This window comes from Stylophora pistillata, chromosome 1, assembly GCF_964205215.1.
Source record: "Stylophora pistillata chromosome 1, jaStyPist1.2, whole genome shotgun sequence".
NCBI lineage: Eukaryota > Metazoa > Cnidaria > Anthozoa > Scleractinia > Pocilloporidae > Stylophora > Stylophora pistillata.
Window position 1 is genome coordinate 29,760,715 of NC_142519.1, and position 20,706 is coordinate 29,781,420.

General features: G+C 40.1%; 1 protein-coding gene across 3 annotated transcripts in view; it reads right to left on the reverse strand.

Moving 5' to 3' along the window:
• Window positions 1-2,573: 2,573 nt before the first annotated feature.
• LOC111331999 (myoferlin) overlaps window positions 2,574-20,706 on the reverse strand; it is a 48,287-nt gene continuing 30,154 nt past the window's right edge. For all 3 annotated transcript variants that reach the window (XM_022937252.2, XM_022937250.2, XM_022937251.2), the window contains 21 exons: window positions 20,374-20,523; window positions 19,636-19,734; window positions 18,909-19,070; window positions 18,283-18,445; window positions 17,338-17,408; window positions 16,698-16,802; window positions 15,891-16,022; window positions 14,854-14,973; window positions 14,369-14,496; window positions 13,458-13,628; window positions 12,961-13,106; window positions 12,426-12,565; window positions 10,731-10,819; window positions 10,454-10,549; window positions 9,591-9,638; window positions 8,601-8,691; window positions 8,166-8,265; window positions 7,440-7,636; window positions 6,542-6,651; window positions 6,185-6,332; window positions 2,574-3,924 (listed from right to left, as the gene is read on the reverse strand). In XM_022937252.2, the coding sequence (XP_022792987.1) occupies window positions 3,892-3,924; window positions 6,185-6,332; window positions 6,542-6,651; window positions 7,440-7,636; window positions 8,166-8,265; window positions 8,601-8,691; window positions 9,591-9,638; window positions 10,454-10,549; window positions 10,731-10,819; window positions 12,426-12,565; window positions 12,961-13,106; window positions 13,458-13,628; window positions 14,369-14,496; window positions 14,854-14,973; window positions 15,891-16,022; window positions 16,698-16,802; window positions 17,338-17,408; window positions 18,283-18,445; window positions 18,909-19,070; window positions 19,636-19,734; window positions 20,374-20,523 (2,499 nt within the window). In that variant the 3' untranslated portion in view covers window positions 2,574-3,891. The remainder of the gene's footprint in view (window positions 3,925-6,184; window positions 6,333-6,541; window positions 6,652-7,439; window positions 7,637-8,165; window positions 8,266-8,600; window positions 8,692-9,590; window positions 9,639-10,453; window positions 10,550-10,730; window positions 10,820-12,425; window positions 12,566-12,960; window positions 13,107-13,457; window positions 13,629-14,368; window positions 14,497-14,853; window positions 14,974-15,890; window positions 16,023-16,697; window positions 16,803-17,337; window positions 17,409-18,282; window positions 18,446-18,908; window positions 19,071-19,635; window positions 19,735-20,373; window positions 20,524-20,706) is intronic.

Here is a 20,706-nt window from a genome sequence, read left to right on the forward strand (position 1 = left end):
ATTATTTATAAGTCTTTGTCACTGTCTGATGAAATTCAAATACTTTTGAAAGTATTATTATGTTTAATCGAGATCGACATTGAGGTGACTGGTACAAATCACTCTATGGTTATCTACCGACTGAGACAAGCTCTTTTAAGGTAAATTCATAGCCATAAGGTTTCCTCTTTTCTTTCCCCCTTCTCATTTTATACTGAAACTATAGAACCTGGTGAGAATGAAAGGAATACAGCTTATCCCACACTAATTTGGCAGAGTTAGTTTGCAGTCTTGTTACGCCAGCGTTTAACTAGGTTCTCTTTGTTAGTTAGAGTATCGCATCGAAATTGTTTTACTTTGCTAAATTAAACTTAAAAGGGGGAAGAAAGCGGAGATAAAATGTTTAATTTACCATTGACTTAGCGGTGTCTGTAATTCTAAAGCTATTCCGCACTTGTTCTCCCGAGGCAAAAGTCCCAATGAAGCAACCTTCTAATGAGAACGTGTAGGGCCTCGTGTATTCATCCTCAAAAGTAAATGTAATAGGTGGTTTTATCATAAAACACGAGACAAAACCGTAGAAAGAATCAACCTGAAAGACTTTTACATACAGATGACGAAGAATATTTGCTCAAGGACATTCACCTGCTTTGATAAATGATAGCTTTGATAGATGATAGCTTTTTGTCGAGGTTGAAGGGGTGCTGACGTGTTTATAAATTGATGGGAAAACACGCAACACTATTTCGTCTCATAAATTGTTGGAAAAACACGCATCATTATTTTGTCTCGTTAGAAAACAATTCAATTGCTATGGACTCAGGAGATTCGCGAAAAAATCCATCAGAAACAAATCAGTCAAACTGCAATTCGCTTATATTACGCGCGATAGATACAAAAATCAAGCACCTGCTATGATATTTACGTTAGAGAAGAAAAACGTTCATTATTATGTTTATTATTCCGAATTAAACAATCTAACTGTTAAAAAGTCCATGCATTGCTTGTCATTTTCACATGGCTCTGATCAATTTCCTCCTGAGTTAACAAACAGAATCCAATGTAATCTAAAGATTGTTTGAACATTTGCTTATCTCAGCATGAAACTGCACGTTCTATCGGTGAACCGACGTAGTAACCGACGCGGAAAAGGACAATTTTCAATCGAGTGTATAGTTATCCGGGATTGTTGTTTTTTCTTTATTTCACTCCGTGATTGGTTCAGAAAATTCGCACCATACTCTCGACCAATCAGACGCAAAACTAAAACCAATCACGGCTTTGGCAGCCCGCTTCAGGGACTTTGGTCGGTTTTACTTTGAGTGCTCATTGGCTCTTAAAGGAATCTACCTTTCTTCGGATTGGCTGTGCGATTATCTTGGTCTTGGTTGTACGACACTCAATCGAAAGGCGCTCCATCAGGTGAACACGAGAAAGGGTTTTTGGTCAAGAGCTAGAGACCAGTCATAATTTAAAATTTTTCAAGTGAACGCTTGACATCATAATAGGCCTTTTGCAGTTAGAGATCCCGTGCTTAGATACCGCATAGAAACGCCATACTGGAGAGCAAGCACTCCAGTTATCTCAGACGATATAGAGGCCACAGAGGTCTGCATTCAAACAAATACAGCGGATAACAGGTCAAAAGGTATCCCGATTAATATCGCGTTATATCGCGGTATAACGAAATCAAGTGGGGTATGTTGCTTCCTATGAGGTTAACAGTACCGAGCAAATTTTTCAGCTTTCGCAAGACGTAACTTGGTGAAGTACTTTGAAATCGATCGTATTTGTTAAATCTGTTTTCACGAGGAGCACTTGTTGTTCAACTCCTTGAAAAGACGAAAGTATTTTTTGAAAACATCGGAATAAATGCTGCCTTGCTCTTTACCGACCGTTTATGTGCTATCATTTTCATGAGAATTTCTTTAGGTGAAATGACGTGTAACTTAGACCAAAGGTCTTTTGGCAGCGGAGGCTTAAATGACGAACACAGCGAGTGTCAGCCATATGGGCAATTTGGCTGCACTTAACACAAGAAAGTTGTACTGAATTCTCTAAAAGAAAAGTTCAATATAATGTTGAAAAGAAGCCCTTTTCGGCTACCGTTTCCTTGCTTCTAGAAACTTACCTAGCGAGTTACGTGAAAAACCGCCTCCCGGTCAGCTCAATGGATAGAGCGATGGACTGTTGTGCGAGAGGTCGAGGGTTCGATCCCCGGCCAGACCAACACTCAGGGTCTTAAAATAATTGAGAAGAATTTGCTACCTTTCTATAGCATCAAGAAATGGTTAGATATTCTAGTCTTCTCGGATAGGGACGAATAAATGGAGGTCCCATTTATTCGTGAAGTGAACAGTGAACAGTGAAGCTTCTATTATCATTAATACCCTGTGATATTTTCCTTTCGTTCAATTCGCTCTTGTTTTCACGCAGGTTTCTCAACAAGGAAGTACTTAGAGTTTTCGTTCATTGCTGAAAGACCGTGGAGTAGCTAGCATATAAGTGACAAAAAATTCCTAGCAGGAACAGGGGAAATGTTTAGACGCTCCATAAATACTAAACTTACAATAAGAGAAAGATTACTGAAACAATTTCAGATTCGAGAGCAGAAATCCCATTTATTGAAGCTACAAGCTTACACCATTCTACCTCAGCTTGCTCTTACTTCAGCAATTTTCTAATGAAAAAACTATTGATTATTTCACAAAATGCAAACAGTTGTCCCACCCATTCTGAGTGGATATATCAACCAATAACAATGCTAAAGAAGCGGACTTCAGAAATGAAATTGTACTCACAGAGACTAAGTTAATTTTCTCAGAAATATATTGATTCCCATGGCTAATCTTTGGTCTCATTATCAAATGCCATGTTTCAAGATTTTCCAGGGAAGAATCAATTTTATACCAGCCATGTCTAATACTAATTATATTTGAGTTATCCGTACGCATTACTAGGTATAGTTAGACTAGTAGCAATCCTAAAAGATCAACTTTGTCCTTTGAAACTATCAAAGTATTTTTTCTCTTACTACATGCTAGCTTGGCCCATTTCGCAACATGGCCTCACATTGAGCGTCACGCTCTCCTAAAAGTTTGAAAATCGCGTGACATCCGTTTAATTGTGTAAGGATGTCAAGCAAGAAAGTTTGAGATTACGTGACGGACATTTAACGATAGGAGAACAGAAAAAAAGCTAAGATCCTAGCTGGTCTTAGCATTCAACAATATACTGAAGTTAGTTCTTCAATGTCAAATTCCCTTTCATTCCTGCGTGTCCCATTGACTACTTGTAAAATAAGAAAAGGAATTCATCGCCAGCGACAAAATTATTGGACACAAATTATATCCATTCATCCGCTTTTTCTAGAGGGTAACCAAAACTACGTTGGAAGGCGTTTTACGTTATCAAATTTACAACTCACGAAACAAGGAAATCAAAACTCAATCGGATAATGCAAATATAAAGAGAAATCATGGAACACGAGGAGAAAGAAACAGTCATTTCACATTGAAGACGAGCACATCAAACAAACAAGAAGCAAAATCAAATAATTCTCGAAAAGACTCCTCAGCACCCTTTTTCTCAACTTACGTAATTTCATCGAAAGATGTGTCACCAGCATATTATGTAGGACATAAAAAATAACCAGTTATTACAATCATTATCACAATGCTTTGAAAATTTGAACGAATATTCATACATAATTCCATACCTTTTGATATTTACAAAACAGCTATTCAATTATCATTTCATTGCATGTCCACTTATTTGTCTAACTGATATATTACTGAAGATTCATTACAATATATTAATCTTACTAACATTTCATTCTTAGGAATTGAAATATAAATTCGACACAATGGACTTGATATTGAACTGTGTTAGTTTTCCGTCATAGGGGACGATTTAAACGTTGAACATCTTCTTCACCGAGTATCCCTGAAAAGAAAAAGTGGAAACAGAATCATCAAACAGGTAAGAGAGCACCCTATAGAAATGGAACCATATTGAGTTTAAACACGAAGGCGCGCTATAGAAGGAATTCTTCCCTGGGAAGACCTAGGCTCATTTGTCACTCACCGTTGACGTGTGCGGGTCAAATTTAAATGCTGGTAGACCAACAAAAGGAGCTGATGAGATATCTATTGTTTACTTCCACCAGCATGGTGGGATGAGGTAACCTGCGAACCACCTACTTCGATCTCAAATTTACCGCCACAAATAAAGACAGTTTCCATTGGAGAAAGGACATACAAATCTCAAAAATTCTTGTATTGTGATGAAGACAAAAAACAATTTTGAGGAATGCGCCCGCTGTTCTCTGCTTTGGAGTAGCTGTAGCTCAAGCTGACTTGACTCTAAGAGTTCTACATCACACGACGGTTGATTGACAAATGGTCCAGCGGGACCTAAGGCTCCTTTTTATAGCGCGCCTTCGTGTTTAAGGAAACCATTTCACTCCTCTATTCTCATACTGTCTGTCATACAATTCTTATAAAGTCAAGCACGTGCAGTGGCAGATCCAGAGGGAGGGTCCGGACCCCCCCACAACAGACCTGACGCTTACAACTTTGAAATTGAAATTCTTACATCGACAGGATCGTATATCGTTTTTTAACTGGCTGATGTTTTTAATGAATCCAAGTAAACGGTGAGCGACCAAGGAATTATAACGTGCAATCACGATTGGTGGGAGGGGGTGTAGGGGGGGTGGGTGGGGGAGAAGTAATTTGCCTTAAAAGAGTTTAACAGTCCTTTCTGAACCAAAGTTTGGACCCCCCCCCCCCCAATCAAAAATTATTGGATCCGCCCCCGACGTGACCGAATATCGCCCAACTAAAACTGGTTTATATCCAAGATTAGTATAATTTCAGAGCTGAGCAAAGAGTTTCCAGCAATCTGATTGGTCGAGCGGTTCCTTATATGACGCTATATAACCCGCTCCACGCGTTTTATAAAATGTTAAAATAAAATTTTCATAAAGGTTACTAAAATGTTATGACTTTAGAAATTTCTCTGTTGTTCAGCTCTGAAATTATACCAAAACAATTATTCGCCTCAGGTTCGGTGAATATTGTCGAATAATCCTCGAGACGAAGTCTCGGGGATTATTCGACGATATTCACCTCGCCTTGGCGAATAATTGTTAAATATCAACCAGGTGATTCCCCAATTTTCATACCTTACGTCCACTACGATAAGCCTTCGTCTAAAATCTAATTCAAGATGAGAGAGCGTTTTGTGGTTTTACAGAAGAACGGAAATATTTTTTTGTTCAGAAAGTCGTCACAGAGAACACTCCAAAAAACATCACACGCTGCATACAGTAAGGTGTTCACGCGCTTTGCAGAATATTTGAAGCATAATTAAAAAAATAGCCACTATTTTACGTGAAAATATGCTCGTTTATTACACGACTCGGGCAGTCAGAGGGCCAATAACTAAAATCAACCAATCAAAATGCTCTATTGCCGGTCCAATATTCTCTAAGTATTGGACCGGGCACTGTCCCGAATGGTCCCGAATGATACCACATTTGTGTCCCTTTGAACTTCAGTCGTATAATAAACCTTTTATTAACCAAGCTTGCTCGGGACCGTACTGGAAGAATATCGACCCTCGGTCTTTATTGTACGGACCTCGCTGCGCTCGGTCCGTACTGTCAAGACCTCGGGCCGATATTCTCCCAGTACGGCCCTCGCGCTTGGTTAATAAGATATATATATTCACCCTTGGACATAATCTGTTCTCTCTGAAAACTGTTCGCATTTTGAAACAGATACTTTCCGCGGACAAATATCGCGCCAAATAGAGGCTATTGTTTATTTATTCTAATCACTTGTCTGCTTGATATTGTATTGATATTGTATTGATATTGTATTGATATTGTGAAAGGGTAAAGGTGGCGCAAACTAGTTTCGTTATTTTTTTCTCACCAATTCTAAAATAAATCTATTCGGCAACCACAATTTTTCTTTTCTTTTCACCTATCAAAAAAGACCCAAGTTTCTAAACAAGAAGCGATCCTTTTTTTTATTTTACCCTAGTGTGCGGTGCACTATAAGGCCAATTTACTTTTCTTTATTTAAATACTTTGCATTGACTAGACCCGCATATCTTGCACAGATTGACACATTTAGACGTTCATGGAGTTCATTTTTTTCATGGAGCTCCATTTTTTTACAAATATACTACTCACCGGCATGGAATACAAGAAGACAACAATGGCAGCCACGATGATGAGAGTGATGAGTATTCCAATAATGATCCACTTGTAGTTCCTCCATACAATGTAGCGTAATGTCTTAAGTGGGGATGTGAACCACCGAAACGAGGTTGCAGGGCGACTGTGAGCACACAGAGAAAAAAAATCCAGTTTAACAAAAAATTCTTTTACTGATTCAAATTTTTCTTGGTTCAGTCTATCGCGTGTATCTCAACTGCTACGCACAAACTGAGTCAGTGCTTTCCTTCGAAGTTCATCAACGAACGTTTCGTTGAACATCAACACTACAAGGTTCTTCATTTCACAAAAATGACTTGCTCGTTCACTTACTTAGGTTCTTCTAATGTCGGGTTCTGATTTGGTTCATCTCTCCCTTTACCAGCCGGTTTCCCTTCAGCTTCGTCGTGGGTCAACAACTCTAGGGCCATCTCTACTTTACCCTGTAATGAAAAAAACCAAAAGCTATTGGTGATCGAACAATTTATGACAGTACTTTAGCATGTAGATTAGTCTATGCTAAAAGAGTATAACAACGACCACGGCACAACACTGAGCTTTTGGATCAATTTCAGTATCAGAGCAACTGTGCACCCACCCCTCCCCTAACCAAACAACAGTCAACTGATAACAAATTAGGGTTAATTTCGGGTTAGGAGAGGGAGGGGTAGCTGCGCAGTTGTTAAGATACTGACACTGATGTGAGCTATTCCATGAAAATGAAGGACAACGGATGAAAAGTTTTCATTGCAATCGCAAAGGGAAAGTTTTCCTTTATCTTCTGCTAAAAATTCTCGTCCGACCCTAACTCGGAGTTCCACGTCTTCTTTTCTCTGCAATAACTGCGTTAAACCGTAAAGCCTAAAAAATCACAAGAACCAAGTGGAACGAAGGTCCACATCATCGTCAGCCAATGAGAATGCAAATTAAAAACAGGTAAACGTCATGAAACGCCAAAAAAACGCGAGTGACCAAACGACGATTGATTTTAGTTTGAATCTGATTGGTTGACAAGGTGGCGCGAGTTTTCTGGACCAATCAGAGAGCGAACTTAAACACAAGCAAATCAATAATGGATTACTTTCGACACAATTTAAAACTGCTCTAACTTCATTGGTGATGACATCTGACTCATACTTCAAACCAACCGAGAAAAACTGTTTAAATTTACTTCCAAATTCCCCTTAATAACATATGTCAAGCGAAAGGAGACTTCCTCTTTGAATCTTACCGTTAACTGCATCTCTTCGCCTGCCTCCTGAGCCACACAGGGCCACCAACCGTATACTCTCTTCGACTCAAACAGGGACACCGTCTCTACTCTGCTGCTGGCTCTACCTTCCTCGTATGAGGGTAGCTGCTCAAGACCACACCTCCTGGCACTCTTAGCTGGTTTGGGCATACGGTTCAGATTCAGTTCTAGCTGACCTGGAAAGAAAAGCACAACAATTTTTGGTTGATAAAATCTGATGGATTGAAATCATAGTTGAACTCTGTTATCTCGAATTCGAACTTATCGATTATCTCGAATTCTTTCGCTCCCCTTTGAGGTACAAGATATCAAGGTGAAACAGCGCAACTAACAGCTAGCGGAAACTTGCTCTCATCTCAAGTAAAATTCCGACAGAAAACGAACAAGAGAGTTAAAATTACCCTCATCAGTAATATCACAACCTGCAAACTCTTGCGCTTTCAGTCAAACGGCTCCGGGTAAGGTAGTCTGGACTCAATGTCGGTGTCTGGGCAACTGCACACCTACCCCTAACCTAACCTAACATCGACCCTGAATTTTTATCAGTTGACTGTTGTTTGGTTAAGGTAGGGGTATGGGTCTGTGGTCTGATTCCCGTCTAAATTGTTCGCTGTTTCTAGGGGATCGTTATGAGGGGTGTCTCATCACAAAGACAGACCAAATCAGGAAATGATTCTAGGCTCCTAAAAAACAAACAAAACTTACCTAAGAAGTCGTCCGCAGAGAACTTGTCATTGTCCCAAATTTGGATGACAAGACGCGGAGGAACACGTTCTTCTGTTTCGTCTAAACTCCAGAAGTGCTCCTATCATGAAATATTTAAAGCAATACATCAAATTAAGAATCTCAAGTCTGAATAACCGACACTCTTGTTCTCTTCCCCAAGAACACTGCGTTTGCCAGACAAGGAGAATACAGTAACAGTATTATACGGGGACACTATGGTACCCAGGCAATCAGGGAAGAGTATTTTGAACCAGGTGGTACAAATGAACCAATCGCCTCCTCGGATGCCAATCTGGCCATATGACTGGTTTATCTGTACCACGTGGTAAAAAATACTTGCCCGATTGGCTCTTTACCATAGTACCCCGGTGTACTGCCAATAACATTTTCTTTACAAAAAGAGGCCTGTGTTACCTTCTTTCTTACAACTAAGACTTTCTCCGCAGCGAGGAACATGAAGGGGAACAAGAAACGCCAGTTGAAGTTTCCTTCACCGTCCAGAGACCTGAGCGATGCAGAATGCCACAATGGAGAATATTAAATACATGGATAAAACCGTAAATGCTGCATACACTTATCGAAGCCCAAGGTATTAGTGTGCATCTAATGAAATTAGGGTTATCCATTGAAGGGAATTTTTGAACACGCGACAACTCAATTTGTCGAGTTAAACTAGAGAATGAAAATCCTTTCACAGTTTTTGTTCTCAATCATTTTCTGATTCACCTAAAGACCAAATGAAGGAAATTAATGCAGCATATAACTCTTTCAATCCTTGCTCCTAAAGCTGCAAACATGCGAAAGTTTGAAAGGCTACAGTTTTAAAGTCGTCATTCGGGTCAAAAAGTTATCGTTTCAACATGTAAACATCACCAACTAACAAGCTGAGATTTCATTGTTTGTATTAGATCTTTGATTGGTTGGAGTTGAAAAAGTTGGAATCTATGGTTTCAGTTCTACCCTCTAATTAGTTTACATTATCTTGGGGGCTCCTGCTCCTGTAGATATATTTCAACTATACAAAAGAACTACAGAGCTGGAAAGTTAAATCAAGATTGGAAAGCACGCTACCTAATCAAGGTATGTAAGACAGTGTGAACTGATAAGAATGGGATAAACCATTCGCCAATATATCCCCCTCCTACACCCTCAACGTCGCTTCATTTTTCAAAACTTGTCACATGGTACACCTCGTTTATAACAAACGAATGAACTCACCGTAGGCTTACGTCCCACACATCAACGGCAAGGTTAGTTCACACTTTATAACGGTGTTGTATAATTTGTATAACCAACAGGAGCTTTATTTCGTAGGTGATCATTTCCTTTCTTCTCATGGCCTAAATGAGTGATTCAGGGGTGATATTGTAAGGAGAAATTAGATGCTAGTCACAATCGACATACCTGTAATGCACATCAGTCTTCTGTGAGTCGTCAATCCCAGCGATCCATCTAGAAAACGAAAAGCACAAAACCTATCTTTACTACACTGCAAGAGAGTCAGTTTCTCAGTCGTGCGAATGAATTTTACGAATACACATTGCTTTGATTAACAACTGGTGAACGCTGCAGCGTTTACTATTGAATACTATTGAGTCATAGGTGCACGCGGAAGGTTGCTAGGCACGAAAGAAGCGTAAGAGTTGCTCGAGGCGATAGCAAAGATCGACTCCAGTTTCTTGAGAGCTTAGTAAACTTCCCGCGTGCATCCATACCTCAATAGTGTACGCTGCGGAGTTAACCATTCTTTTTATAACATAACATCGATACACTGTAGTAAAAGAGTTCCCTTTCAATGAACCAATCTTAAAAGACCAGACAAAACAAGCAGGCGTAAACTAGTCACTACATTTGCTCACGTCAGCAGCGTACACCCAAGGGCAAATAGAAAATTCTTAATTGACCAATTAGAGAGCGCACTTTGCGTTGGTTATGATATAATATCAGCTTTAGCTATGGCAGAAAAACCATCAGTTTAAGTTCGACATGAAATCTAACTGATAGCTTTAAAGGTATTACCCCGTTATACATTATCATTAGTATGCCTATACTCCATGCTGTTCTCAAAACATTTTCCTGGGTTACTGACTAGGAGAATTTGTTAACCAATCAAGAAATTCTTCAGTCGGTAATTATTTCCCTTATTCTAATTACCTTAATTTGTGATTCAGGGGGGGTGATCTTGCAAGGAGAAATTAGACGCTAGTCACCCATAGGGTTCAAATTGTTCAGCAATTCTTGTTTTCTTTTTTGTTTTTCTTACGTACCCTTTCACGTAAATATCACTCATTTTCTCTCCAGTTATCGATGTTTCGTCCAAGATCACATCACTTGTATTCCAAATAATTACTCTCAATTCATAGCTGAAAAAGGAAAGTTTAAAAAATGCAACCTCTCAGGTCACTCAGTATAATATATAGTACCATGAAAAGCAATGGTCAATGGGCTAAGAAGGTTAAAATGTGTAAACAAACAACTTGCGTAAGGTATGCTGTGACTGAAAGGTAAAGTAAACTAGTTGCAATGATATGAATCTTCACTCACTTTCCAGGTTTGCGAGGATTCACGTCAAAAGGTGAGCCTGGGGTTCCCATATGCTTTGGGAAGATGTCAACCCACATCTGAAGCTTTCCCTGAAAGACAAATATGCCAAGAATTAGGACAACACTTCCCACAGTACTTACCTCTCCGCTTTGCCAACGACTTTGCTGTGTTTAGAAGAATGTAGGTAACTTGACTGAACTACAGGGACCAGTCTTCTTGTCACGTCGGCCGATAAGATCCAAGGTAATTGTTTACATTAACTAAGTTGAAATAGTAAATTGGCCACCGTAACGAATAAAAAAGCTGACGTTTCAAGCGTTAGCCCTTCGTCAGATCCAAGTTGAGAACCAAGGAAGAACTGGCTCCCAGGCTTTCGCCCACTTATTTCACTTCACCCCTTAAACTCCCAGAAGTGATGAACAAGTAACTTCTCCCTATAATTTCCATACATTATCCCGTACGCAGGTAATGAGAATACTCAAACTTATCAGGTTTAAGTTGTCATCATGATCTAACACCAAATTCTCGTTACTAATTTATAAGAAAATGTGCAGCAGCTAGAGGGGACAATTACTGGACAATAAATAACGACTGGATTGTTTCCTCTCAGAAATTACACTAGACTATTTTTTCCCCTCCATTTACCGACGATATTTTTTCATAATAATGACTTGAAATTGTAACAGTTATTGTCATAGTTTTATCTAGTTTGCTAACTCATTCTACATTATAATTTTACCAATGAATCAAGACTGGTTGTAGAGCACAGTTGAAAATCGCAAGAACTGTTACGTTAACCATTCAAAAAACAATTACAACCTCACTACTTGTAATGTTAGTTCGTAAAATTTGGTATTGGACAAACGAGTAATCCCCTAATTGGTATTTAAGAATTATTCCACGAGCGCGCGTTGGATATGAGATGATTAGAGCAAACGAGGGGCGTAGCGCTGAGTTGGCTATCTATCATCTCATATCCAACGCGCGCTCGTGGAATAATTGTTTCATTTAAAAAAAAAAAACGCCCCTAAGATATTAGACAAATCTTCTCGACTTTATTTTGTAAGAAGAAACCGGATGTTACAATGTACCGGATGTTACAATGTACCGGATTTTACAATGTACAGATATTAGTCTTGAATTGCATTATCCTATGATCCAGTTTTTAATAATTTTCGTTATTCTCATCACTTGTCTGCTAGATATTGTATTGATATTGTAAGGAGAAATTCTATCTTGATCACTCATGGGAGTCAGCGGGTTCACCATCAGTCGCTGAAGTGATAAGCACACGTCAAAGAAAACCACACGCGCGGGCGTTTCTGGCACGCTACTTCCCTCCTTTCGACCCTTAAACTCCTACAGACTGAGAGTTTATGCGGCATCTAACAGAAGACCATGGAATTTGCGTATCCTCGAGGAGAAAATTTTCAAAATTCTGATTCTCACTCTTAACGAGAATACACCAAAACTAAAAGGAAAGTTAGCACTCTGGTTAGTCGAATCAAGAAGCCAAGCTGAAGAAGTAATCTAATGATCTAGCTTGTACCAGTGTTTATACTGCCCATCAGCTATCTTCCTACAGGCCAACATTTACACACGACCGTGCAAAGGTATTCTTCACTTGAGTCTAACAACTGTTCGAGCTAACTAGCTGGGTCCCCCTCCCCCCCGTTAAAAGCAACATACTTGTACCTGCTCGATGCTAGGTTGGAGTGAGTTATACAAGGCTCTAGTCTCCACGTGTTCAGGTACCACTGGCATGGAGTTGAGCACGTGTAACCCCAAGCGTTGGTCAGGGGGACCCAAGTGGGCATGAAACAGCATGCCTTCCTCTGTTGGACAAAACAGGAACAAGAAAGAGATTTTACTTCAAGATCAAAAAGTCGACGTCATTACCATCTTTGCGACGCAAAGAAAAGTGAAAACATATTGCATGCATAGCCAGGTATAAACTCAAAGTTAAGTCGGGCGAGGGGACAGCTTTTAAAAATCGCACCCGTTTCTCAACCAATACGATGAAAAAAAAAAAAAGAACAAAAAAAGAACAAAAACAAAAAAATTTCGACTTGGTTTTTCCCGAAGCTGTTTTCATGCGTTCACTGCGGCTACTAACGTTTCATTTGATTGGCCGTTGTGATAAAATCCGTTTCTGTTTTTACGACACTCAATCGCAAAGCTCTCTAAAAGAAATCCATTTACCATAACAAGAACTTTCTGAATAACTCACCGAACTCCTGCAGATTGTAAACCTTTCCGTCCAGCACAAGCTGCGTGTTTCCAAGGAACTGAGGTTTGCCTAGGTTGTTGAGCTCACACCAGTACTCTAAGATCTGACGTGGTGTCTGAGAGTCACGCCACTGGTTTGGACCCGACCTGTCAATCATAAAACAAGTCAAACAAGCCAGACAACTCTACTCGGGCTTTCTTTGTCGGCAAGGCAAGGGAACTGCGTTTCTATGCATCTTTGGTTTCGATCAGTGTCGTTGACTAACTTTTACGTTAGTCACGTCACTGGTTTGAATTAAAGTTGTAGATGACACATCAAGATAAAAGATATGACAAACTATTCCACTTATGAGCGCTCAGGAGTTCTTCTCGTGGCTCATCATCTAAAACAGCTGATACACTTAAGATTTTCATCAACTTTTCCCTCCTGGTTCTTTAAGTAACAGGAACTTAAGTCTGAAAGGGTGCTTTTCTCGTTTAGATCCAGAATATACTCACGTGCAATACGTTTGCGGTAATCCACAAGTGGAACGGAAACGAGACAAGAATCTGTTCTCCAAATCTACTGTAGTCTCACCAATCAGATCGTCTCGGCCGATGACGTCATAGTCCATGACGCTTATGCGCAGGTCCTTGATAATGGGAATGGTAGCGGTCAGTTCAAACATCCTAGTTGTCAATGAGAGAGAAATTATACTCGTATATAGAATTAAAAGCTATTCAAGTTGTGTAAAACAAGAAGAATAGTAAGTTTGGCGTGATCATCATGAAAAGTTAACAACTAGAACAAACAACAATTTAAGGGCCATCCGCTAGCCCTAAGGCTTCAGTCCCCTCGCGTTAGTATTATATTTTGAGTTTTCGCGCGAAATATTTCAGATATCCAAACCATCAGGTATGTTTTACGTGGTCATTTCGCCGGTTTTATTTCGTTTTGTTGTGGTTTCATCGTCGGTAGTCAGCTTTAGTGTGATATAACACAATTCTGTTTCAGAAACCACCGGTTACGAATACATTGTATGGTTCGTGGAGCCGTTTTGAAATTTTGCCGGTGCGTTCGCTACAAACAAATATTCGAAGCAAAGGACGCCTTCGACAAAGCGGATCATGGTAGTATTCAATATTGTTTGTAACTTCTGAAGCTAGTATATATAGCCTAGCTCACACATCTTTACCACAGCTGTACTATGATATATCAAGTGTATATCACACAAATACACCGATTGTTCCAGTATCCTATGGAACGTAAAATTGTTTCACCGTTTGTCCCTGAAAAATATCTCTAAGCTTCCGTGTAGGTGAATGGGGTGTGATACTCTTAAGAGACACTCTATAAGCAATGATAACCCAACAAGAACTAGATGCTGGATGATTTAAAACAACGAACAAACAATGAGTAACCAACTTACTTGCCAAACAAAGGGTTCAGGTTGTTAGGTACATAGTTATCCTTGTCAGAGACCTTCGTCTTTCCCAGATGTACAACAAGATAGGGATCTGCTAGGCCACTAGTGTCTTGAGGCTGAAGGTCTAAAGCCTAAAAGTAACATAAACAAACAAATAAAAACAACCGAAACGAATGATCAATTCAGTTTCTAATGTTTTCAAAATCATTTGAAATCGTTTGGAATAAGGGAATTTTCACAGCTACAACTTGATTAATGTTTATTAAATTATCATTCTGCCACCGACTAATTATGATAAGAGACTCTCCCAAGCCAAAGTTACCTGTTTGACCAAGAGGAGCGATTGCTTTAAATTGAAAACGAGGCAAGCTGTGAGCTCCACTCACATGTAGTCGTGCAACGTAGCATAGAAACGCTGTGCAAAATATGTTTCTCAAGCCATGGATAAAAATCAAACGGAAAAAAGTCGAGCAGCGTTGTTATCTCACCCGTATTACGTACACTCTGACGATACACTCTACCGGCTGACTGGGCGGTAATTTCCGTAGAATCTTGGGTGGTAAGGGAGAGTTCGGGTCACTCGGCAGTGGATAAATTCGAAAAGATCCCTGAAATAAAGGGAAGCAATATAATCAAATACCAATCTCAGTAGTCCCAATAATTTCGAACAAAATACCAAGTCTACTCCAATATTATTTACACACAACAGTGTGCAAAGTTCATTCGAATCAACATTGAGAGGTCTCGAAAGAGCCCCTTTTCTCCGTCAAACCCCCGCTGAGCAAAGTCCACCAACAAGCTACATTTCAATCCAGTCTAAAAGGATAGCCTGTTCAAACGACTGATGTTTCCAAGCAAGTTATGGTTTTCTAGCCAGCTAAGCTTGCAAGGGGCAGGAATGGGGTTCTCACACTGGACAGAGGGGAAGAAGGGGGGGGGGGGGGAACTTTCCAATCATGATATCCCTGAAATGATAACGGTGGTGTCAATGAAGCCGTCTTCTTGTTACTACAGACAAAATATCACTACAATTTATAAAAAGGCATAAGCCAACTACGGACCTCTTCGATGGGCATCACTTAACTATGCAGTAACTTAGTAAACCTTACCAAAAATGATTCATTTTTGTATCGACAGAAAATGCTGGCCCTGCGTGCCACTACATTTCCTTGTTTTATTACACGACTCGGGTAGTCAGAGGGCCAATAACTAAAATCAACCAATCAAAATGCTCTATTGCCGGTCAATATTCTCTCAGTACTGGACCGGGCATTGTCCCGAATGGTCCCGCACTTGTGTCCCTTCGAACTTCAGTCGTATAATAAATCTCTTATTAACCAAGCTTACTCAGGACCGTACTGGAAGAATATCGGCCCTCGGTCTTTTTTGCACGGACCTCGCTGCCCTCGGTCCGTACTGTCAAGACCTCGGGCCGATATTCTCTCAGTACGGCCCTCGCGCTTGGTTAATAAGATATATATGTAAAACCTCCTGCAACCCACGATTCGTTAAGTTGAACTTTTACCTTAAATTCCCCTACAATTGTCTCCTCCTCTTCGGCTTTGGACTTCACCTTTCCTCGGTGGATGTAAAATGTTTCTACAAAGTCTTGGAAGCCATTGAATACTTCAACCTTCTCCAGCTCTGTACCGTAGACCTGAAGACACAACAATCGACAAAGTTTTCGAAGGGCTCTACTCCACAACTTTCCTTTAGAGAATTGAGAATAGAAGCGCCTGGAGAGCGCGTGCCTTAATACTGAGCACCAATATAGGACAGAGTACGCGTCTCGGTGCTTGTAATTGCACAGTGTAGTAGGACAGTTGGTGTGTCGTGCGTGTGTAACTGGCTGTTGTCATGCATTTTGCATACCTCACTGCTGTTTCTTTATGAAAACGTATAATTTATGTTTAGTTTGTTTCTCAAATTTTGTCATAGTTTTGATGAATTGGTAACAGGACTTCGTGTCGTGTCAATTCTGTCGGCGGTCGTCTAAGTTCGTATGATGGCCAAATTTGACTCTAACCAAACGTATTCTCATCATTAGTGCTAAGTAGTCAAGTACCACATTTTATTCGACGAGCTAAGCAGGCAAGGGGTCGAAAGTTCACTGCGTCCCAAAAGCGAGAACAAATCGAAGTTATGCAACACAAAACAAATTGCCGAAAAAAAAAAAAACTAATGGTGGAATAACAAACCCTTTAACCAAATAGCAGACAGAGAACGTGCTCGTGAGCGAGAAGTAACGCCCCTTTAAAGGCATCACAGTCTTCTGTACCAAGATTAACATTAAAGAGATAATATTTCAGAAGTAAGCTCTCCGAACTCTTACCATGATTTTGTCAAATCCTTTTTCAAGGTACACACCAGCTTTGTCAATATCGCCGACAGAGGCATAAAACTTGGACCACCAATCAATGTCCTCGTCTTGTTGTTCCTAAAAAAAAAAGCGACAATCTTGAGCATGTTTTGGCAATTAATAAACATTTAAGGACTACAACAAGTACTACGTCTAGTATGTAGTTCTCTAAAGTGTTCGTGACTTCCAAAACGACTCGAGCTCTTGAAGGTCATGTCTAAAGCTGACACTTTCCCACAGAGACTGCATTCATTTATGTGCAACGATAGGGCAGTTTTCAAATGAGTGTCGAAAGTTATCGGAAACTGCTTAGGTTTTGCTTTAATTCGTTGTATGATTGTTACAGAAAACTAACGCCACTTTCTCAACCAATCAGATTTAAAACTAAAGCCAACCGCGACTTGATCACTCTCGTTTTTCCGCGCATATTGCTTGTTTTTACTCCGAGTTCTCATTGCTTGCTGGTAATATTTTCCTCGCTATGATTGGCTGTTGTGATTGCTTTGGGTTTGGTTTTACCCCACTCGATTGAAAAGCGCTCCAAGGGGAAGATACGTTTTACTTTTGTTTTCACTTCTCTGAATATACTTTCTATAATGTTCATTTTACTTACGCTTCCTTTCTTTTGCTCCTCCTTGATGTCCATAATGTGAGATGAACCATGTCTGGTAGCCTCACTCTCCGCTGAAAAAAATTAGTGTGACAATAAGCCCATGAAATTCAGCTCTTGCATGCCTAATAGTAAATCCACAGAGTAGCATACACGAGTGCAGTGGATTTCATAGTGCATTTAAGTCTTGGGATTGAGACTACTAACATTCTCTTTCATCTTCCTCCTCTTCATCTGTTGGGATTAATTTACTCTCATTAGAACTGTTGGAAAAGGATCCTAAGTCTCGGAGCCTTGGAGGAACTAATCCTCGATATCGTCGAGGTCATTGAACGTCCTCTTTAACTAGATGGAATGAAGAATTGGACCCTCTAACCCCCATTTCTCTTTACGATAAAAATATAATATCAAGCAGTCCAGTGAAGAGAATAAAGAAAAATTATATGAACTAGGGGATTATGAGTTGATTCAATATCCAATTCTCAGAACTGACATCATGAGAATTGTTTGGTAGACAGTAAGGAGAAATATTACTGAGATCTGGGAGTGAAAGGGTTAAATTTTTTTTTTCTTAATTTTCGAGGGAGAGGGAGGGGGAGGGGGAGGGGGAGGGAGGAGAGAGAAAGAGAGTGGGCGGCAAAAACCAGACGTTTTATGACCTCGTTCACTGCATTCAACCTCAGTTTTTTTTTTTTTTTTTTTTTTTACCTCGCCATCTGTTCATTTAGGAGACTAAAGCAATAAAACCCTTAATATTACCACCACGTTACAAATGCTAATGACTATAAAGGAAACATGACTTTGTTATCAAGCTTTCAAGGCATTTGCATTCTCTTCACCCGTGTTCTCCTCAATATCGTCTGAATCCTTAACCTCATTTCCCTCCTCTCATTAACTGTAACGAAAGGATGTATAGTACTAGCGGCTTGACACAAGCTATTAACTGACCTACAGGAAGGTCTGGAGGTTCATCGATACTGGCCGGTTCACAACGAAATTTCTTCATGGACTTCATGGAGTGAATCCCGACAACAGGTTTGCGGCCGAAAGATCGGTTGTCGTGAACCTTGATGTTCATTGGTGGAGTGTACAACTCTTCTTTAGGAAGGTACTATGAACACAAAAATAAGGAGATGGAATGATAAGTATAAAACACATGGATTCAGTTCAGTATGATATCGTGTGCTGAATGCTACATGCTCTTTGATTGGTCGTCGCCTTTGACATATCAGAAGATAGACACAACGCTGAGTTCATGGAGGTAGAAAAGTACTCTTACACGAAATAAAAAGTACTTATTAAACAAAATTAGGACAACTCTCCGAGTATTTGAGCGCTAAGCGGCGAGTTTATCACCTTCCTCTATTCCCTTTCTTGTTTTCTCTACAACACAATGAAAAACACGTCTATGGCTCGTGCGCTACGTTTTTTCTTTGACGGCGTTTTGACGTCACCTGCCATCTATAACAGAACAGCCTCATGGCGAAGTAAAAATCTTTGTTAGCCCTTCACTGCTTTCATTTCGTGTAGGTCTATAGCAGTACGACACTGAACAACATAAATGCGGCACTCACCACGTCGAAGAAGAACAATGGCTGATCAAAATTGGGATTTTTCTGTGTGTTCTTGATGACTGTTGAATGAACAACATGTCCACCGCACTCAAACTCGATGCTGGGCGAAGCTACACTGGCCAGCTGATACCTCTTCATGTTTCGAACGCCCCAGCAGAGTACCTGCCAAGAAATTAAAAGAATATCACACAGATTAATCAACAATCAAATAAATTAATAATCCTTATATAACGATGGGAACCTACAATCCTGGCCAAAACTTTGTGGAATACACTTCGAGCATTATCGAGTCTATTTCAGGACAACTCCGATTTCAAAGTCTTTCTCTTGTATGACGAGCAGGTCACGTTTATTTTCCACTCCCACAGGCATGCACTCCAAGATTTTGCCTCCACATCCCTTGTCTACACCCTACACGGGCTCTTTAAAAGTGCGTTTGATCCCAGGCGCTCAACACTGTCCGGGAGGGGTAAGGCGAAAAGCAAGGAATAGCTATTTATCCTCAAAAAGTATCCCAAACGTTTTGGCCGGGATTTTCGCTCGCCAGATAATAAGAAGTCATGCAACGAAAGAGCTCCAAAGAATATAGTCATCGAAAGAAACACTTTTCAACAGGTGGAAGAATCTTCTTTCTTTCTTTTCGGGAGAGAATTATCGATGTTAGTCAATTCGTGGCATTTTGCTACTAGAAGCTTAAATCTAAGCTGATTTCTCGATTGGGATATACCTCTATAGCTGTGCGTTGCATAACTGGCCTGATTCCATTTGGCACAAGGAACAACGATCCTTTCATCGGTGGAGCAAATGGTAGATCTGCACCTTCGTCCTGGGTAAATGAAATCAGAAGACGAAAATACATCATCATTCACTAGTTTCATTTGTATATTTAGCTTTCAATAGTTCCACATATCTTGACAGAAATACAAAGTCTATTCGAATATCTTTGACACACAGTAGTGTGCAAAGCTCATCCGAATCAAGTGCAACTTTTTCTCCGTCACTCGTTTGCTAGGTGAAGCTTCGGCCAAGCCACATTTCAATCCAGCTTTTGAAGATAACCTCATACAAAGACTGATAATCCTAGCAAGTATAAATTTCTAGCCGGTTGAGCTCATGAATGAGGTGCTCACACACTCTAAATGTGGGTTGAAGAGGGGGTGCTGGGTTCGAGTCAAGACATCTGGTATTTCACTCGGTCACGTGACTGAGATTTCATTACAAGCAATCCAAGGAAAGGCTTACCCTCCTACTCGACTCTATTTTTTGTGCCCACTTGCATGGTCAATAACCTTTCTGTCAACTGACTTGTCTCCGTTTGTTTGCGTCAGTTAGGTTGACCATATAGTGCTGACAACTGATTTTGATCATTTTTTCCTTAAACCTTCGTAAGGGGAGAAAATGATTAACACAGGGTAGCACACCACACACAAAATAGAAACACAAGGTACTTTTTAGTTTCACGCACCAAAAATAGCTCAAAGGCGGCCAGAATCTCGCCAGCTTCCTCTCCGCATCGTGTGACGTCATACCACAAAAGTCTTGGTGCTGGGGGTCCCTGTCCATTCATCTTCACCAGTGGTGTGACCACACATCGACCCATGAACTCGTCTTGACCCTTCAAGAAGAAACCGAAAAGCTCAAAACTAAACGATCGATCAATTAGACCTTATTGTTGCCAGGCTCTAAAATCAACTTGGAGTTTTAACGCTACTTTTTGGAGCATCCCACGACTTGAGAAAAAAATAACATGCTGTGAAGTCTACTGAAAACACTCAACCAAAAAGTCCTGTTTAGTAGA